At 35.8% G+C, this 20,664-nt stretch overlaps 1 protein-coding gene across 5 annotated transcripts in view; it reads left to right on the top strand.

Moving 5' to 3' along the window:
- The window catches only part of KLHL15 (kelch like family member 15), a 32,072-nt gene extending 12,875 nt beyond the window's left edge, over window positions 1-19,197 (top strand). For 2 of the 5 annotated variants that reach the window (XM_027096715.1, XM_027096714.1), the window contains one exon: window positions 13,911-19,193. In XM_027096715.1, coding sequence (XP_026952516.1) covers window positions 13,911-15,020 — 1,110 coding nt within the window. In that variant the 3' untranslated portion in view covers window positions 15,021-19,193. Of the gene's footprint in view, window positions 1-13,910 lie in introns of all 5 variants that reach the window. The other 3 variants (XM_027096713.1, XM_027096711.1, XM_027096712.1) reach the window with 2 other exon arrangements.
- The last annotated feature ends 1,467 nt before the right edge of the window (window positions 19,198-20,664 follow it).

The following is a 20,664-nucleotide window of genomic DNA, read 5'->3' on the forward strand; positions in this document are numbered from 1 at the left end:
CTCCCCCAGCCCCCTTCACTGTGAATACTAACTAAATTTAATCTTGAAAACATATGTTTGTCTAAAATCGTTGTTTTGGCATTTCTAAACAAGTAGACTATAGATCCTCTATCTACATTGATTAAATATCCCTGTGTGCATTTTACCATGTAATAGTTCTGCTGTCTTAAAATTGTCTTTCTCCAAAACAGCCTTGGCCTTTTTGCATGTAAGCATTTTTCATTTTTATATCAGAGTCTCAGTTGTGATGCTCTCTTGCCCAAAGGAGAGAAAGCAGTTTCAGTAATTGCTTAACTTAATTGGTTTCTAATCACATGGTTACCTCTGGCGCTCTGTTTACCTCTTGCATCTTTTCTTCTTTCTAGAAAGCACACTTAAAGCTTTGGTCGACACCCTTCATGTTAGGTGGTTCCTCAGCTTTAGTTACCAGACCTGGTGATAAAAATATAATATTTGCAAAGGAGGGTTGTTTACACCATTTGAAAAATAAACAAATTTGCGCCTTCGAATAACACTCAGCAGCCTGGCATGTCTTTTTTTTTCCCCTCTGAAATGCTGTGAAATATCATTAACTTAAACTTTTACTAGATAACTCAGTTTTGTAGGATTTTATCTTTATTCTCAGAATGTACTGATATGACAAATAATTGAAACTAAAGAATACATTTCTTAATTATTTTTTGTTCAGTGATAATCAGCCCACATCAACAATGTAAATCATTTTTCTCTGATGTTTTGATTTTTTTCCTTACTATTGTTTTTATTGCTCTCTTTTCCTGGGGAATCCTGTTTTGTCTTTACATGTTAGATGGAAATGCTTTCCCACTATTAAAGCAAACAAACCCCCCTCAACTTCAGTCTAGATGGAAGTGCTCATGAAATAGAGAATAAAATTTTCCCTCTTGTAGGACATTATGATGGGTAATTGATAGCAGTAAATGATTAAGTGCTGAGCTGCAGAGCCTTTTTATATTCCAACTATCAGTTCAGGGTGGTCAATAGTGACAGTGGCTGGAAGTTAATACCATCAGGTAATTTTGTAGTTTTTTTTTTTTTTCATCATCTTCTTTCTTTCTTTCATTTTTTGTTTTTTTTGGCCGCACTGCGCGGCTTGTGGGATCTTAATTCCCCCGACCAGGGATCGAAGCATGGAGTCCTAACCACTGGACCGCCAGGGAACTCCCAGTTTTGTAAATCATATAAAACACCACTTGTACCTTCTGATGGTTCTGTTTGCATATATAGCGTAGGATGTGGTTATTACTTATTGGCCAGGTATTGGGAATCTCATCAGAATAAAAATGTTGTTAAGGCTTCCTTCTTGAATTAATTTCTTACAAAAACTTAATAAGGCCCTGGCTACAGAGAAATCTTTCTGTTTTTTATAATATAAATCTTCCAGTTTTATTTGTGATACTGGTAAGGTAAATGGAAGGGAAGGTAGTTGGTGATTCTTGTCTTAGCAGTGTGTGAGAGATAATGTTTATCAAAGGAATGTGTTGTAAAACACTAAGCAGATTTGAGAACTTATCTCTAGAAATTAAACTTCAGAAACTAGAATGGAAAATTTGGTTGGGAAATAAGAATTTGGACTATTTTACACCATACTGTTTTGAGCTCCTTGAAAATAGGGCCCATCTATTTTTCCTGTACTCAGCACTCTGCAGGTCTCAAACAAGGCCATTTTAAAACCATTATATATGCATGGAACCAGAAAGGGCACAGAAATAAAGACATAGTACATCTGTGCTGGTCCTTTTTTAGTATGAGGATCTACATGGGGAAAAGTGTAGGCAGTTTTGATTTGTGGTTTTATCCTATTTGCTGAAATTTAGAAAAATGGAATGTTAATATGCACTTTTTAGCTTTCAATTTTTAAAAACTATTAGACTTTGTAAACATACAAAAAAGCTGAAGGAACAGTAGAATGATCACCCATAAACATATCTTGTAGGTTAATAGTTGTTGTCATTTTGCCACCCTGTTTTTAGATAGAGAGGAGAGTGTGTGCCTTTATGTTAAATTTTTGTTTTTTGCTAAACCATTTCAAAGAAAGTTGTAGATGTGATGTTTCCTCCTTAACTACTTCAGCAAGCATCTTATCTCCCAAGAGTGAGGAAATTCTACATAACCATAATACCATTATTGAAATTAACAGTCATCTCTTAATATCTGTAATATCCATTTCATTTTCTGATTTTCTCAGTTTTCCCAAAAATGTCTTTTTTAAGCTGTTTCTTAAAGATTGAATCGAGGTTCATACAGCACATTTGTTATTACGTCCCTCTTTAAATCTGAAATTGTCTCTCCTTTTTCTCGTTTATGATGAGGATGCTCAAACATACAAAAAGTTGAAAGAATAGTATAATGAATACCTATATAGCTATCACCTAGATTCAAGAACTGTTAACATTTTACCATATTTTCTTTATGTAGATTTTTTTTCCTTTGCTGAACGTTTGAAAATAAGTTGAAAACATCATGACATCTCGTCCCTTAATACTTATTAGCATGCCTCTCGTAAGAATAAGAACTTTTTCCTACCCAGGTTCAATACCATTCCACCCAGGAAAATTAACAATAAGACCCTGATAACATCTAACAGCTAGTTCATATTCAGAGTTGTCCCCCAAATGCCCTAGAATCCAGTCATGGTTTACACATTGCTTTTGGTTATCATGTCTGTTTAATCTTTCTTAAAGAATCTAACACAGCCCCCCACTTTTTTTTTTAAGAAAGATCAGATTACCAATTGTCCTAGTGTGTCCCCACATTCTGGATTTATCAGATTATTTCCTTGTGTTGGTGTTAACTTAGTTCTTCTCTTCCTTATATTTCCTGTTAACACACCTACTTTTTAGCATCGTGTATTTTCAGGAACAATTACAGGAAAATATTGTTGTAATGCCAGAGAAAGTCTTGGAAAACCACTTAGCAACTCTGATCAAACTTAGAATTTGCCATTCTTTTTTGTATTAGGAGGCTAAGTAGCCCAATCCTATGACTAAAATCATCAAGGACTTTATTCACACTACTCTGCATTAGGTTCCTTTTAGATTCATAAAATTTCCCTCCCTTTAAAAAAAAATTTGGAGCCCTTCCATTCAATTTATTGGAATTAAAACTAGCTAAAATGTCAAAATTAAAAGATTATTCTTTCTTATTAAAAAAGTAGTGTATCTCTAGAACCATGCTGTTCAATACAATCACTGCTTGTGGCTTTTGAATACTTGAAATGTGACAAGTCTGATTTGAGATTTCAAAGGTTAAGATGACAAAAAGGATATAAATTACCTCATTACTAACTTTTATATTGATTATATGTTGAAATGCTATTTTGGATATATTGGGCTAAAATACATTATTAAAGTCAGTTTCACCTTTTTGCTTTTTAAACTATGGCCACTAAAAAGTGTAAAAATTACATCTTTGGCTCACATTTGTGGCTCAGATTATATTTCTGTTGCACAGCGCTGCTCTACAAGTTCAGGGAGTAAGTTGTGCTCTAGAAACTCTAAATATGCATACATTAAACAGCCTTTCTCACTTATTTAACCCTCTCCTGGATCCTTAGCCTTTAGAAATGTTCTGTACAGTTTAGTGTTAAGTGAACCTTCCTACTTAACTATTCTGTGGAATGGCTGATGAAGATAACTTAAGTATAGCATCTCTTTGTCAGAATCCTTTCCCTGGCCTCAGGAAAATAAAAAGTGATTGAACAAAGCTTCGTGAAGAAACCTTTAGAGATTTTAATTCTTCCTTTGGTAGTAACGATCAGATCTGAGCAATGGCTTTGTAAGGGGCCATTCTGCCTCTCCCTAAGGAATAGCCCCCACTGATTCCAGGGACCCGAATCATGCCCTCTAGCTGTGTCGAAATCTTTGGGTTTATTCTTCTGCGGTATCTTTTCCTCTAGTCGTCTACTGGATTTTCTCCCCAGCTGAAAACAGACTGTCTTAACTTTTGTACTGACTCTGGGACAGGATCATCACCCAAGAGACCAAGACTTTCCAGATTTCCTCACCCAGTTCCTTAGAGGCAGTGATTCTACTTATCTGAACACCTTACACTTATATGCCAGGCCTTGCACTGAGTGCTCTACACATAGGTAGAGTCTGCAGGTTATCTCTGTTTTGTAGGTAAGAAAACAGGCTCAGAAGAGTTAGGAGTCTTATCCCAGGTTAAGTGGCACTGTCCAGACTGGAACCCGGGTCTGCTTGCTTCTCAGTCCAAGCTACTAGAGTAGGGAGAGGACCCTCATGTACAGGAAGCATGTAGTTAACCCTGTGGGCCTGCTTGGGTGGTTTAGAAGTTGTTACAGAGCTGTGAAAATTCTAACATGTTTGCATGAACAAAACATAGCCTAAGAATTTTAATGGCACTGAAAAAAGTGTAAGATGTGGGAACACTGTAAGGTGTGAAAGCAGAATTCTGGAGTTTTCCCTGTATAATCGAGGAAAGCTGAAAATTAAGGATCTTGTCCTTTTGACATAGTTGGTTAGGAGTATGATTCATTTTAACTATAGTCCATTCTCAGTTTTAATACTAGACTTCAATCTCAGTTTTTACGTAATGCAAATGTCTGCGTCATGTATTTTTACTAACTCTAATGGTCTTTGCATCTGTTAACAGAGATAAGGCCTGACATTTGTCATTCTGAATTTCAGTGATGTGAAGATTTAAATAGTTTAAACTTTGCTCTCTTTGGTCTTTTGGTTTTTAAAAAACAATTATTGCTTTATTGAAAACATTTTATTAAGTAAATGTATATTTGGCAAAATGCCTCTTTTACTTTTTTGTACAGAAAAGATCTTTTTAGCAAAATTGTTAAATTATTCATTAAAATACCCATATGTTGATTTTTTAGTAAAGTGACATTTTAATATTTTTGAACCCAGGGCATCTTCAGTATCATAAATATGCGTAAGGTAAGATCTAGCATATTAATGATCCCCTTAGAAATTATATTAATCATAAGATCTTACAATTTTTCAAAAGGAAAGAAAATTATTTTTTAAGGAATCAGATTATATAGATGAATTCTGCTTTATTCCAAATATTTTGTTTTATAAACTAGCTCATGATATTCAGATACCCTAATGTGCTTTTTTCCCCCTAACCTGTTAAATGTAATTCACCATATCCCCCCAAATTAGGTTTATTTAACTTTTGAAGAGCAAAGCTAATGTTTTAATGAGAGAAGATGTTAGTTCTCCTTCACTGAGAATATATTTGGATTTAGCAAATCATATCTGCATTTTATAAAAGTTTGTTGTTATAAGGATATTTACAGCCTTGAGATAATTTCGATAGTCCATTGAAAAAAGATAAGTTCATTACTAGTGAGTATTAATCCTAGGATCAGAGTGAAAATGCTTCAGAAAGGCTAACACTTTTTTTTTTTTTAATGTCTTTTACTTAAGGACCAGAATTTGTGGCTTTAAAAGCTACAGTTTAAAATGGGGTAAGGTGTCCTGGACTCACCTTGAAACTGATAGAATTTAAGGATTACAAATTAAGTATCCAAGTATACCTTACTAAGACCCTTAGTACCTTCCTAAGAACATGGTAGCTCTCAGAACTGGTCTTCACAAAGCACTGATAATCTTCCAAATATTTCTCTATCAGCATAGTTGGTTTATATAGCATTAACAATGGACTATGACACATAAGGAAATTTATTCTTAATGTGTCGTGCTTGGGTGGTGCGATATCTTGGTTGAGGCACAACCCACTTGGTAATGAAATTGCCTGGGCAAGGACACATCTATGTAAAAATGTAGGGGCTGTGTACCCCTCAGAATTCCTTCACTTAGGCACTGCAACATGATTTGATTAATCTAGCACTCGACCAATCCAAAATTTCTGTCCAGAAACCAAACCATTAACTTTAGTGTTAAAACAGTTTAGCCCCAAAACTCGAAAAAAGTAATTATTTCTAATGACTTAAACTACAGCCAGACAAATCTAGAGGAAAAAACAAATTTCCCTCTAACCCTCACAGTTTTAGAAGAAACAAGCAGTGCTGTATTTGACAATAAAAATATTTTTTAGAAGACAGTAACCTGGATTTCCAATGTGAAATTTGATTAGAATTTCTAATAAGCTTGAGTTGTTTTTGAAAAAGTTTTAAATCCTCTTCATATATTAAATAGTACTTATACAGCTATAAACTTGAAATTACTTAACAATCAGCTCACTTGCCCCTTGGAGTGAAAGCACAGAGATTAGCAGGTTTTTGTTTGAAACTAGGTCAGTGGGTTAAGCGTACTTTCTCAGTCAATGTCTTTTTCTGCATCAGTCTCTTTTTTATCGACCCCTCCCTCCCAGCCCCATGGACTTGGATGATTGTAATTAATACATGTGCACTTCTTTAAAAATCACCCAAGGTGTTTTTCTCCTCTCCAGTCTTCTGCCCTTTGTGTATAGATATGGAGTGCTCTTATTTTCCACCTTTGACTTGCATTCACTCCAGGTTCCTGGAGTTGACTAGGTGTTGACTGCTGTGAAATCCCCTGGGAAAGAGACTATTAGAAGGTTGTATTAAGCTGGTAGGAACCTACTGAAAATGGGAGTTAAAAAATTCAACCTAACTTGCTGATTTTCCTTTTAAATAAAAGGGAGATGAAGACAAAAGCATAGAATTGGAAACTGACTGTGGAGTAACAGGAGAGGAAGACATGGAATGGGGACAGCCACATTTACTTGTAAAAGGAGAAAATCTTTTTAATGAATTGGGAAATAAAGAGAGGGAGAGAAACCAAATGATACGCAGAAATCGAAAAGGATCAGAGAATTCAGAAAATGACTGGAGAAAAGGTTAGGAGCAGGAAAGGAACCACGGGGGTATATTAAGATTTTAGGCTTTAAAGTTTTAATTCTCAAATTTAATATTTACCCAGAAAATGTTACATGTGTCATAGGTAAGCCTTGCTCATTCAGAAGTTAGTTCTAGGATTAAACCTTTTATTTGACTTTCCTTCTGCTCTTCCGTATTTATAAATAAAATATTGACGTAGTTGAGGGTATTTCCATAAGTAGGGAAAAATTGTGTAAAAAAAGTTGTGAATTCTAGAACTTAGTTGTACTATCTACATATTAGTGTAATCAGGTGATAAGATATTCTTAAGTCTTTTACATTATTTTCTACCTTTTAGGCTTGTGCACTCAATTAATTTCTAGTGGTGCTCTATTACTGTTGTACCAAAATTGGAAGGAAATTAGACTTTCTAAGCCTATTTAGTTATCTATCTGTTTATTTATTTTTGGCCTTGCAGCGCAGCTTGTGGGGTCTTAGTTCCCCGACCAGAGATCGAACCTGGGCCCTTGGCAGTGAAAGCGCCAAGTCCTCACCACTGGACCCCCAGGGGATTCCATAAGCACATTTATTTATTTATTTATAATTAATTTTTATTGGAGTATAGTTGATGTACAATGTTGTGTTAGTTTCTGCTGTACAGCAAAGTGAATCAGTTACACATACACATATATCCACTCTTTAAATTCTATTCCCATATAGGTCATTACAGAGTATTAAGTAGAGTTCCCTGTGCTAAACAGTAGGTTCTTACTCGTTATCTATTTTATATATAGTAGTGTGTGTATATGTCAGTCCCAATCTCCCAGTTTATCCCTCCCACCCGCCCCCCTTTCCCCCTTAGTAACCATAACTTTATTTTCTACATATGAAGCACATTTATTTTTGAGTTAAATATTTTTCACTATCTATAGAAAAGTTGAAGGGATAGAGGACTCATCAAATTGTGCTGAAACTCTTATAAGAATATTGTCGTGAGGGAGTCCTTTCCCTTTCCCCCATTTGCCCTGGTCACTTGCCTTCTGAAGCTGTCAATACTTTAGACTCTTGCCTACTTGGAGAAGACAGGATGTGTAATCCTTTTTAAAATTTGTTTTAACTGTTTGGTATTTGACTGCAATTATAGTGTTACTGAGAGGATTTGTGCTTAACAGGAACTAATTTTTTAAAATAGCCTTATCCCTGGTCATTATTCAGTTTTTCAGGACAAAGGGATTAATTAAAGGTACTTTGTAACTAGCTTTTTGTGTGTCACATAAATCAATACAAGCTTCAGTTCTGAGCATGATTTTTTTTTTTTTTTTTTTTTTTTTTTGGGGGTGGGCGGGCTTCTTTTTTTTTTTTTTTCTCCCGTGTGGGAGCGCCTCTTGACGCGCAGGCTCAGCGGCCATGGCTCACGGGCCCAGCCGCTCCGCGGCACGCGGGATCCTCCCGGACCAGGGCACGAACCCGTTTCCCCTGCATCGGCAGGCGGACTCTCAACCACTGCGCCACCAGGGAAGCCCTGAGCATGATTTTATAAGTAAACCTCTGATATCAGGGTAGATGCTTTTGCAGTACAACATATAAAGACTTCCACATTTTACTGAATATCAAAATTAATATCAAATGTAGCTGTGGTTCCCAAAGACATAATTTGTTTTCGCACTAAAGCTCCATGACAGTAACTGCTTTATTTCTGGGTATTTCTTTTGAGAATACTGAATCATGGAGGAAGAATGATAAAACTGACAGCCAGGACTCAGTCTTCCTTCCACATGACACCTTATACTCATCATTGCAAAAATTAGGTTAGCAGTTTTGGATGTAGGAGGGCCAGAGAGATGTCTGTTCATGCAACTTACACCTTTTATAAAGGGAAAATACCTAAACTGGAGGCTCCATGGTCACACAGTGACTTGGGGACAGTGTCAAGTCTAAAACCTGGGATCTTGAGTTCAGAGATTATTCTAACCCTCAGTCCTCACCCCTCCCACCTCCCTACAACTGGATAAACTAATCAAAGGCCTTTTGTTTCTTTGGTTTAGTATATTGGGCATTTAAAAAATCCTTTTGAAAGGTGAAACAGCTGATAATACCTTAAATTGGCTGGCTGAAAGCCTAAAATAATTTTTTAAACTATAGCCTGTTTTAGTAGATACTTTTAAATTGTAGATTTTTAATCAAATAAAGGTAGTAAGCTCTATGGAAATGCCTGTTTTAATTATATTGCCTGCTTCATTTTAATTCTTTCAAAATTAAGAGCAGTATAAACAAATTACCTTGAAAAGTTAAAAAGTTAGTAAGTGGATTATATAACATTTTGACAATGAGAAGAGAATCATGGAATTTTTACCCAGTGCTAATGGCTAGCTATTATTTCTTTGACTTAATAAACATATTTAGAGGAATCACGTTCAAAATTATTAATTTCTCACATTTTCTCTACATGCATATGTGCATGCACACAATTTCATTAAACCAAAAGATTAGAGGAGGAAATGGCCAATTTAAAATGTTCAGATCACTGTTTTTAAGAGGTAATAAATACTTTCACTTCAAAATGCTTTTCATAATACAATTTTTTAAAATATCAAAGCAAGAAAAGTGATAATCTTTCCAAGTTTTAAAATAAGACAGCTTTTTAAATCCTAGGAAGGATAAGGAAAGTAATTCAGAACATGAAAGAAATGTCATTCTTTCCATATCTTTCTTTTGAGAGAGCCTGATACACAGATAGTTAAACTGTTATATGAGGAGCAAATGATGAGAGAAATGGTTTCTCTGTGAAAAGATGAGCCACACGTTTCTTTTTGGATAGCTCCTTTCATTAATGCATTTTAAGTGATTCCATTCACAAAGAAGCTTTTGGCCCTACACTTTTTGTTTTAAAGCAGAGTGTATCTGTAACTACTTTGTCCAGGATTATCACAGATTCATTAATTTCCTGTTTCTATCATGAATGGAGAAGCTAGTTATGCTTATTGATATTGTGTGGTTTTAGAGGAAAATTGCAGCAATAAGTAGCCCTGGGAAAAGGCAAGGTAGGTCTAGAACTTCTAGCCTTGGCAGAGAGAAGTAGGAGCTAAATTTCTTTGGTTAGAATATCTCTTAGGGTATAATAGCTATCTAAAAAGGCACAACTTCCATTATTGTGGGCTTAGAGGTAGAACAGATCAGGTAAAGATGTAGCTTTGACTGGGACTTCAACATAGTGCTGAAGTGATTCTTGTAAACTCATTGGAACCCAAATATCAAAGGAGCATGATAGAATGAATAGGGAGAGGACAAAGGGACCAGAAGATTGGGTATATAAAAAAAAGAAAAGGCTAGGAAGTGACTCTAGGAAGCCATTAAGCTGGCCCAGTTTGACATGATCTGCAAGAACCTGGGGTTGGAAGGTGGAAAGCCATTATAGTCCATTCTGCCTAGTCCTCGTGTGATGCTGGAATTCCTCTCCAGCCCTCCTGTTAGGTGGCCACACCTGCACTACCTTCAGTGGCAGGATGCTAGACTCCAGAAGTAGACAGTTCTTCACTTTGGGAACATGTACCTGTACCCTTTTTACTGTAGTCCCTGTAGAAAAGCCCAATACAGACCTATTTCGAATCTCAAAAGGGCAAGCCCCTCACGAGCTCACTGGTAACTATATGTTGTACTCGTATTATATACATTTTTCCCCTGCATATACTGCTGACTGTGCAAAACAGTCCATTTTTATTTTTTGAGAGTATTATATATACAGTTCTGCAGGTTTTGTCATTTTGACATTTTGAATGTCTGTGTTAACTGCATGTGGATTAATCTCATTCCTTTTAACGATTGCATGTTATATACCAGAGTTTGGTCAACCAATTTCATATTAATAGATATGTGAGTTGTGCCCAGTTTTTGTGCTCTTACAAATAATAATGCAGTGAACATCCATTATGTTGTCAGTCCTAATTGCAAAGCTTTTCCTTATATTGGCCTAAAGTCTTTCTCTTAACTTCTACTTATTGGTCCTGAAAACAGTTGCCATCTTTCTCTCCTGAGTCTTCTCGTGGATTGAAACATTCTTCATCTGTTTGACCACTCTTCCTGTGATTTGGATCTCTTTGCTGTCTTCTCGACATGATCCACTTTGTTGTCTAAAGTACACTGGTGGAGTTGAACACTTAGTTGTGGTTTCACCTGAACAGAGAGGGTGGGACTGTCTAATTCAGTCCATGATTTTATTCTTAAGACTGTCATATCACATTGTTGGTTCGCAGTGAGGATAGAGTCAGTTAAAGCTTTACATTTGGAGTTTGTGGATCCCTGGAACATCTGATAAAAGCTTTGGACTTCCCCCCTCTCCCCCAAATGCATTAACATAACTACTGTTGCAATTTCAGGTGGTTCGTGGGTCCCTAGTGTTTCTGTTTTCTTTATGACTAAGCTTTGTTGATTACTTTGCTGAAGTCATAGGTTCTCTCATTCTGTAGCAGTGTTGTTACATCATCAAAAATTAAACCAGAAATGGTCAGTCTTGGCATTACTGGGTGAGTATGTGTTGCCTCCTAGTTTGTAGTGCTTTCTTATATGCAAGTGCTAACTAGTTTTTAACAATGCAGGATCAGGCTCAAGCTAACCAGTCTTAGTTCGGAAATCTGTCTGGTTTCTAGTCCTCTGCCATCCTTCATGATTCCACACACATTACAGAGAACAGTTAAGCAACCTTATCTGTGAAGGCTCCTAGGATCCCAGGACGTGATTTGTGAGATCAGATGACTTGAACTCGGTGAGAATATCTGCCTGGTTTTTCTTTTTTCTCAGCCATCTTGGATTTAAGTTTTTTCTTAGTTATTGTGTTTGATCTTCAGATTGGAAAGAATATAATATTCTTAGCCGAGAATGGGAATAAGATAGGAGGCTGTTTCTCTTTATCTTTGTTAATATTACATTAACCACCTCCTCCAGGGGGGAATTCACTTTTTCCTCTACTTTTTTTTTTTTTTTTTACTTTAACCCCTAAAATGCCATTTATTCACTATCTGGCACTTTGTAAAGTCACAATTCCTCCTAAGGCTTTAGCTTTGTTCACAATATTCTTACAGCTCCATTTCACTCTTTATAATACTTGTTTTATGTGCCTGTTTTTTACCATCTGTCGTAAGTGGTTTTTTAACATCCGAATTCCAGAAAGCTCTCTGCAGCACATCAGATTTTTTAGATACTTTCCCCCTTTCTTCCCCTCATCAGTATGTTTTGCAATTATGTAGTCAGCATTATGCTTTTGAGAGCCTCCAAGCCTTCTTGAGCTTCTTTACACAGTTTCTGATCTTGGAATTGATCCTGTTTTTCCTTTGAAATCTTGAAATCTGCCTATCCATTATGGGCAGCATTCCCCTTCCTTTCTTTCTTGATCTCCAAACAACACGGCTGCTTCCTCTAAAGCTTCCTCCTACTTGCATGTCATCAGTCATGCTTTTCTGGTGAGGATTAGGTACAGAGTAACAGTTTTTCTCATTTCTCCTCTACTTTCTGGAAGACTGAATATTTACACAAACAAACGCACATCATCAGATGCATTAACGTAAATTGAGTGACACTTCCACAGATGTCCCCTGGTCAGTAATAATAGCTAATAACAGCCGTAATTTTTTCTGCACTGCCACATGACAGGCACCATACTAAGTCCTTTCCGTGTAGGATTATCTTGCCTGTCTCCTACCTTAGGGTTATGAGGTGTAGGCGCTATTGTCCCGGTAATACAGATGAGGAAACTGGCTTAAAGATACTGAGTCACTTGCCCAAAATCACACAGCTTGTGAGTGGCAAAGTCAGATATTTCCTAAATCGAATTGTTAATCACCATACTGGGCTGCTTGATGTCATGCTTAATTACTATGCTGATTCTGTTACTTCAAAACCTGTGAGGCAGTCAGACTACTGGCTGTGCACAGTAGGCCCTTAAATATTTAATTTGTTAGCCTAATGACCCCTCTAAGAGGAAAGATCGTATAATTGTTCTTAATACAAAGAATTAATCATACGATCACAATGATTGGACATACAACCTAATTCCTCCTAGCAAAATAACTGTGAAAGAAATCAGCAAATAATAATAGTGAACAATTTCAATAAAGAGAAAAAGTATAAAATCTGTTGATTTTATCTCTACAGGATCCAAATGGTAACCATCCAAATCCTAGCCCTCTTATCTCACCCTTGTCATTATGATACAGGCTGTTTCTGCTTGGTTTCCAACTTCCTACCTCTTTCACAAAACATCCCTTGAATGTTTTGGACCAGTTTGATATGTTCTGTATCTAAAGTTCATAGCACTCACAGATGAGCTATACAGCTTCATACCTAACTGTCAATTGCCTCATTTACTTAAAACTGGTAGATGTGTATTTGTTTTCATTTCCTGAAATATACTCTAAGTTCTTTGAGGAAATGGACCACATCTTATACTTCTTTTTTTCATCTCCCCACAGTAGTTAGCATGATACTTAAAAGTGCTTCATAAGATGTTAGCAGTCATTATAATTAGGTAGTTCCAACCCCAAAAACAAAAAGGAAAAAGTTTGACCTTTTCTTGTCAACTGAATTATTACTATAGGAGTTAATGATATCACACCAAGTTTTTATGTCAAAAACCAACTGAGAATTTTGTGTGTATTTAAATTTTTACTAACTCACTAACTTAATTCCCCAAATTATTCAGCCATGGGTGTTCTTACAGTGTTCCTTGTGGTTAAGAAAACCAAGGCCAACATTTCCTCTACTGTGAAACCTCTACTTGTCCTCGTATAGCCACCACTTGTAGCCCAGGGCCCGACATATATTAGATGATTAATACATTTTGTTAGAGAAATTTAGCTTGTGCCTGGAAAATAACTTGTTTACTTTTAAAAAGATTGGGAATGTGCATAAATTAGTACAAATAGAAATTACAAAAACAAATATGATAAAAGCTTTGTAAAAAAAATAATAAAAAGAAAGTATGTGATCTTAACAGGAAATCAGTTTTAGTAAAGTAGCTTAAAATCATAAGCTAATCATCTTAGTGGGCTTTGATATTTTGTTTGCCATTGATGTTTTGTTTTTTGTTTTTGTTGTTAAATTCTTTTACTTGTATTCTTAGGTTAAGACATCAGAATTTTATAGATACTCCCGACAGCTGCGCTATGAAGTTGACCAAGCCTTGAATTACTTTCAGAACGTTCACCAGCAGCCTCTGTTGGACATGAAATCAAGCCGCATCCGCTCTGCCAAACCCCAAACTACAGTATTCCGAGGCATGATTGGACATAGCATGGTTAACAGTAAAATACTTCTCTTAAAGAAACCAAGAGTCTGGTGGGAACTGGAGGGCCCACAAGTACCTCTGCGTCCGGACTGCCTTGCTATCGTGAATAACTTCGTGTTCTTGTTGGGTGGGGAAGAACTGGGCCCAGATGGCGAATTCCATGCTTCTTCCAAAGTGTTCAGGTATGACCCGAGACAAAACTCTTGGCTCCGGATGGCAGACATGTCTGTACCACGTTCAGAATTTGCAGTTGGTGTTATTGGAAAGTTTATTTACGCTGTAGCAGGCAGAACCAGAGATGAGACTTTCTATTCAACAGAGAGATATGATATCACCAATGATAAATGGGAATTTGTGGATCCTTATCCAGTTAACAAGTATGGACATGAGGGGACAGTGCTCAATAACAAGTTGTTTATCACTGGTGGAATCACCTCATCTTCCACCTCCAAACAAGTGTGCGTGTTTGACCCCAGTAAAGAAGGGACCATAGAACAGCGGACCAGGAGAACTCAAGTAGTTACCAACTGTTGGGAGAATAAGAGCAAAATGAATTACGCTAGATGTTTTCACAAGATGATTTCTTACAACGGCAAGCTTTATGTCTTCGGTGGTGTCTGTGTGATCTTGAGGGCCTCTTTTGAGTCTCAGGGATGCCCTTCCACAGAAGTGTACAACCCAGAGACTGATCAGTGGACCATCTTGGCGTCCATGCCAATTGGTAGAAGTGGCCATGGTGTGACTGTGCTGGACAAACAGATAATGGTTCTTGGAGGCCTTTGCTACAATGGTCATTACAGCGATTCTATTCTCACTTTTGATCCGGATGAAAACAAATGGAAGGAAGATGAGTACCCGCGGATGCCCTGCAAGCTGGATGGTTTACAAGTATGCAACCTGCATTTTCCAGAATATATACTGGACGAGGTCAGACGTTGCAACTAATGGCATCTTTCTCCCTTCAATAAAGCCAAACAAAAAATTTGTTTGAGACAAAGTAGTTAATTAAAACACATAAAGAAGAACCTCACTAGTTTTACTATCAAAGCCATTGGTGTAATACATGAAAATGTTTTCATTCTGTTCTCGCATCCTGTTTTTTCTTTTTAGTGGCCTCAAACTCATGCAATAAGTCAATTCTAAGCACTAGCTCTTGAAACTACTTCCAGAAGCAGTTTAATAGAACGATTCACTTATCTGGGAAGTTGATGTTATGCTTTAAACATTTCTTTCAAATGTCAGTGTAGGAGTCATGCATCTTCTAAGAGAAGACCTGATAAGTGTCACTGGATGTAATTTCAGTTCCTATCTCTATCTGAAATCTTTTTGAACATTTATTTCGGTGTATTGCAGTCTGTTAGACTTTTTGATTTTATTTTTTAAGTTTAAAACTCTTGACCTTTTTGCATGGCTTTTTGCTGAAAATGCAAAAATATAAATTTTCTACAAATTTAACTTTTTTATATTCAGAACACTATTTCTAAGCTGCCTTCTCTTATCTGCATTGTGTTAGTGAGAGCATATCCATACTTGCTTACATCTTATGAATATATAAGGCACATCCCCTTTTATGCGTGGTTAGGATTCTATATTTTTAAGCTAGTGCACTTGCACACACGGTTTGCCATACTTGTTGTATTCTAGATGTAACGTCTTTTCATGTATTAACATTTTTAGAAAGTTAAAAGAACTGGAGTCCTCGTTTGGTATCAGAGTAGCCTATCTTCAGTCCATACTGATTCAGTAATATTCAAACTCCTTATATTCCTGAAACATGTATGGTTTTATGAAAACTAACATTTTATGTTTTATTTTCAAAAGTAAACGTTAGTGTTGCTTATCGATGTATGTCTTCTTTTTGAAAATGTTTTTCTTTGCAGTCTGTTTAATGTTACCCTGTTTTTAGTGAGAATCGGAGTGGTATATGACAAGCCCTGGCCCTGCAGCGTGCAAGCACTTTTAAAGAGAATTTAGGTAATACCAGAGTCCTAAATAAAGGCCCCTTAAAAGTAAGTGCAACTCCCATTCTTTACATTCAATAAGGCTGCTGCATCTGTTATTGAATGGAAAGTAGCAACTTGTGGAAAATTTGAGCTCAGTTTTGACTTAGAGGTAAGGAATAGAATTATAATCTTAACTGGTCATATCTACTTGTTTATTTAGTACAAAATATTTAGTGGCACTGGGGATGTAAGCCCTCAGCTTTTGTTTTATTTACTGAAAGCTACTAGCATGAAAGATAGTAACCTCAAAGTTCAGAATGGATCAAGAATAACTGTTTAAAAGCATTTATAGTAAGTGTTTTAGGATTAGCCGCACCTTTCAACTCTTTAAACTCGAAGAAAAAGCATATAGTTGTCAAAATTAAGCAAGAATAACCAGGGAGTGGATCATTCAAACTGATGTCATTTTCTTCTGAGTAGACTCTATATATGATACAGACTAGATCTACACTGGCAAAACTTGCCAGATCTTAGGATATTGGTGCAATATTGCAATGCCTTCTATATGGCTGTTGTGTAAATTTTCTAGTTTTACTTTTTTTTTTTTTTTGCTGCTGCCGCCACTGAATATAAAATGGAAGAGTGAAATCATGGAAATGTGAAGACTTGTTTCATTTTTGCAATTAAAATAGACAACTATGAAAAAAACCTGATTTTAAAACTCTACAACTGGAGGCTAGAAGCAGTCAGGTACATAAGTAGTTTTTTAAAAAGCGAAACATTGGGATTGGCTTTAGAAATCAACTTAATATTCTTTTGTATATGAGACTTAAATTTTTATTAAGTGGTCCTATGATTTACTTTCAGTTTCTAAAAATGAAATTCAGTATCCTGTTTCCCATGGTAATATGGGTAAAAGCCTTTTTCTACATCTTAAAAATCATTTTTAGTCATTTTACTTTTGAAAACTAGGAGTTAGATTAGCCGTTTAATTCTTTTTCTAATATATTAGTTGGCTTAGTGTTTTATATGTGTGCCGTCTTGCTTTAAAGAAAATAACAGTAACGTCTTCATTATTTTCCTCATTGTTGTCTTTTGCTGGAAAAGACCGAGACAGGGAACCCCATCAGGCTTTTACACTCCAGTGGTGGTTCTCTTTAATTGCTTAGATATGACTTCGTAGTCCTAGTTAAAGTAAGATCTGGGCAAACAATTGAATATTCTTGGTCTTCATTGTAAAAACACAAGGCCAAGATCAAAGTTCATGTTTTGGAAAATTTGTGAAATCTTTTAACTTGAACTAACTCTGGGTTAAGCTTCACACGTAAGTCATGTCTGACCTGATGTCAGCTGTAATCAGTTTTGAGCTTTAAGAATAGTTGTTATTGCTTGGGTTCTGAATGTATGAGAAAACTCTTCTGTTTATATGTAGTGCTAATTTAGCTTATTTTAAATCCATGATTAACTTACATTCCCTTTTAAAATTATGGTTTAATTGCTGAAAGAGATTTATTTTTGTTATACTAAACTATGGAAAATTTTTTCATAGAATTTTTTTCAAGTTTATTTTTTGTGTGCTTCATTTGGAACCATTTTTGTTTATATACATTATATGTGCTCAAAATAGTTTTTTTAAAATTCAGTAAGATTTAAAACTATATAGTGTAATTGCTGTGATCTTTGTGTGTTAATTTTCACTTTACATTTTAAATGCCAGACTTTACAAAAATAGCTGATTTTTGTTAATTGCATCTTAATTAGAAACGTTTGTTCTCTTCCATGTCTTTGACCTTATAAGTTTTTATTTTAATCTGCTTAAAGAAAATCCTTGCACTACAACCTTTTCGTAAAATTCAAGATTCTCACGTTGAAGGTTTTGTATTGGAAGAAATACTACTGGTTTTTAAAAAGTAAAGCTTAATTAATAGAATTATTAGCTTTTCTTGAGACAGCTTTCTCTGTGTCCTCATTACTCTGTGTGAGTGTTACTATAATTTGTGAAATATTGACTGAGCCCTTCACTTATCTTTTCTAAAGCAGCACCTTTGGACACCTCATTCTGGGAAGCCTGCTCGAGTCATAGTAAAGGACACACATTTGTGTGGGGAGAAGTGGTAAAAATGGTTTTGTCTTAATTACATGAAACTAAGCTTTAAAGTATTTTATAACAAATTATTTGAGCTGCATTATCTAAACATGTCAAACGTTCAGTGGGACTATTTTTATATATGTATATGTGGTTGTAGGTCATAACATTTCAGTTTATAATATAAATTGTTATTTCAGTTTATAAGCTATCTCTCAGAAAAGACTAGCTCTTTTGAGAATACGTAATTTAAAATTTTAGACTGAAGTAAAACACAACATAGATAATAGTGTAAATTAGATATAAATGAGGGCTATATGGCAGTAAAACTGCTCGTGCCATTTTTCCTGTTTGCCTATTATACATTTTTTATTTTTTTTTGTACTCTGAACATTTTTAGGGATCATACATTCTATCAGATTAGAGTTGGTTTGGGGATAAATATCTTCTAAAAAGAGATTTATCTTAAAAATGAAAGTCCTGAAAAATTAGTTTATCAAGAGTTTATAAAGTCAAATATTCAATAGACATAGACTGGAATAGGTAAACTCATGGAAGTCGTTTCCTTTCAGTATACCAGTATAACTTCAATATTACACGAGTAACATTGAGAGAATGCTGTCAGCTTTGTTTGTTCCTCCTTAATGTTCTTAGATTTTCTTTTTACATCTTTGGGAACAACTACATTAAAAACCTTATTAATCAGTATATCAGTAAGGATTAGGTGTTTGCTTTCTGAAGGAATGTTCCAGTGAGGTGATCAGAGAGGTTATTTTCTATCTAACTTGTATATGCCCTATACCCCTTGGGCATATTTTGTCTATAGAAAAAATATTTTGACCTTTAGGTACATTTTGGGCCAGTAGTCAAATAATCCTAGGGCCGATTTAAAAATCTTAGAATAATTTAAGGTTTGCCTTTTATACCTGTTTTGGAAGCCTTTACATTTTTGTCAGGTAATTTTTCCCAAGCCGTGAATATAATCTATTCAAAACATGTTTATGCTATCCATTCTGTTTTTAAATTGAAAAAAAATGTTAAAAGTGTTTATGAAGAAAAGTTTAAATAAAATATTTTTAATCTTTAAAATATACTTCATCTCTTATTATTTACTATCTTGATATAATCTATCACTTTCAAAGTCGCTCATGACTTGATTAACAGTATACATTTTGTTTTCCTTCAATGTGCCAAGGAAGTGCCACAAAAATGTAATTTCTACCGATGCTTTCAGCCACAGATTGAAATGAGAGCATTTGAGTGAAATTATTTACACTTACATGCAATGGAAATTTTATAGTGAAGCCAAGTAATTAAAGTTCCACTAACAGAGTTTTGCAGAATGGAAATAGAGAACTGAGAAAAAGCATTTATAAGCCCTCAAGCCTTAGTTTGGTGATTTTTAGATTTCCTTAGCATTTTTGATTCATTGTTCTTAAAGGCATTTCTGAAATTAGGGAATCCGGTAGAAATGAATCTGCTACAACACAAGCACTTGGATATATTTAGGCACATGTGTGCCTTCTTTAAAACGGACTCCTGAGAAACATGGACAGGATTCCCTGGATCCTGGCCTCAAGCCACCTTTCCCGCCTCTTTCTGTCACTTCCCGCACTCTATTCTGTTGTGATCTTTGCTAATTTCCAGCTTCAAATCGCTTGCCTTGTTTCCCCTTCCCTGCTTGCAAAGTCCACTTATTTTGCAAAGCCCAACTCAAATGCGCTCCTCCCCTCCTGAAACCTGTTTTATCTCTTCCATTGAATTAACTGCCTCTTCTATGCTCAACACATTTATAGCTCTTATTTCATTTCATTTTGCATACTAGTTGGGTGTAATTCCTTCCACAATTAGATCATAGTCTCCTTGGATGAAGGGACCTTCTTTTATTCCTCTTTGTACCCTCATATCTAGCATGATACTTTTTGTACATAATAGGCACTGGGCTAAATGTTTATTGCTATATGAGTTACAAAAAGATTCTGTAGGCATTTGGAAGAGGGAGATAATATAGTTCCTCAGGGTTTTTGTCTCTGCTTTTTTCTCAGTCTATACATTCCCTGTCCAGTTTCACCCACATCTATGGCTCCACCTACCACTTTTATTCTGATACCTGTTAAATCTCTGTTTCTCAACCCAGAGTTCCAACCATCTTCTGAACATCTCTCACATGTTTTATTGGAATCTCAAACTGAACAAGTGCAAACCTCAATACATTATCTTCTCCCCCCCAGACCTGCCCCTTGTCCTGTATTCCATGTATTATTATGTGGCGCTACCTTTGCCTTTCTCCCACTTCACCCCAACGTCTTCACCCACTCCTATCACTTTAAACTCTCAACTGCCCTCACCTTGCCATCCATGCTGGCCTCCTGGAGCTTTCTCTCTGATCTTCTACCTCCACAGTCCATTTTCTACACTGCTTCCAGAGTGAAATTTCAAAAGGTAAACCTGATCCTGAGATTCAACAGCCTTTAGTAATCCCCCTTCACCGTGAGAATAAGATTCAGACTCCCTAGCATGCTGTTCATACCTGTTCAGTCTCTCTTGTGCCCTATTCTCT

This window comes from Aethalodelphis obliquidens, unplaced genomic scaffold, assembly GCF_003676395.1.
Source record: "Aethalodelphis obliquidens isolate GAN/ISIS:26980383/991018 unplaced genomic scaffold, ASM367639v1 scaffold107, whole genome shotgun sequence".
Lineage (NCBI taxonomy): Eukaryota > Metazoa > Chordata > Mammalia > Artiodactyla > Delphinidae > Aethalodelphis > Aethalodelphis obliquidens.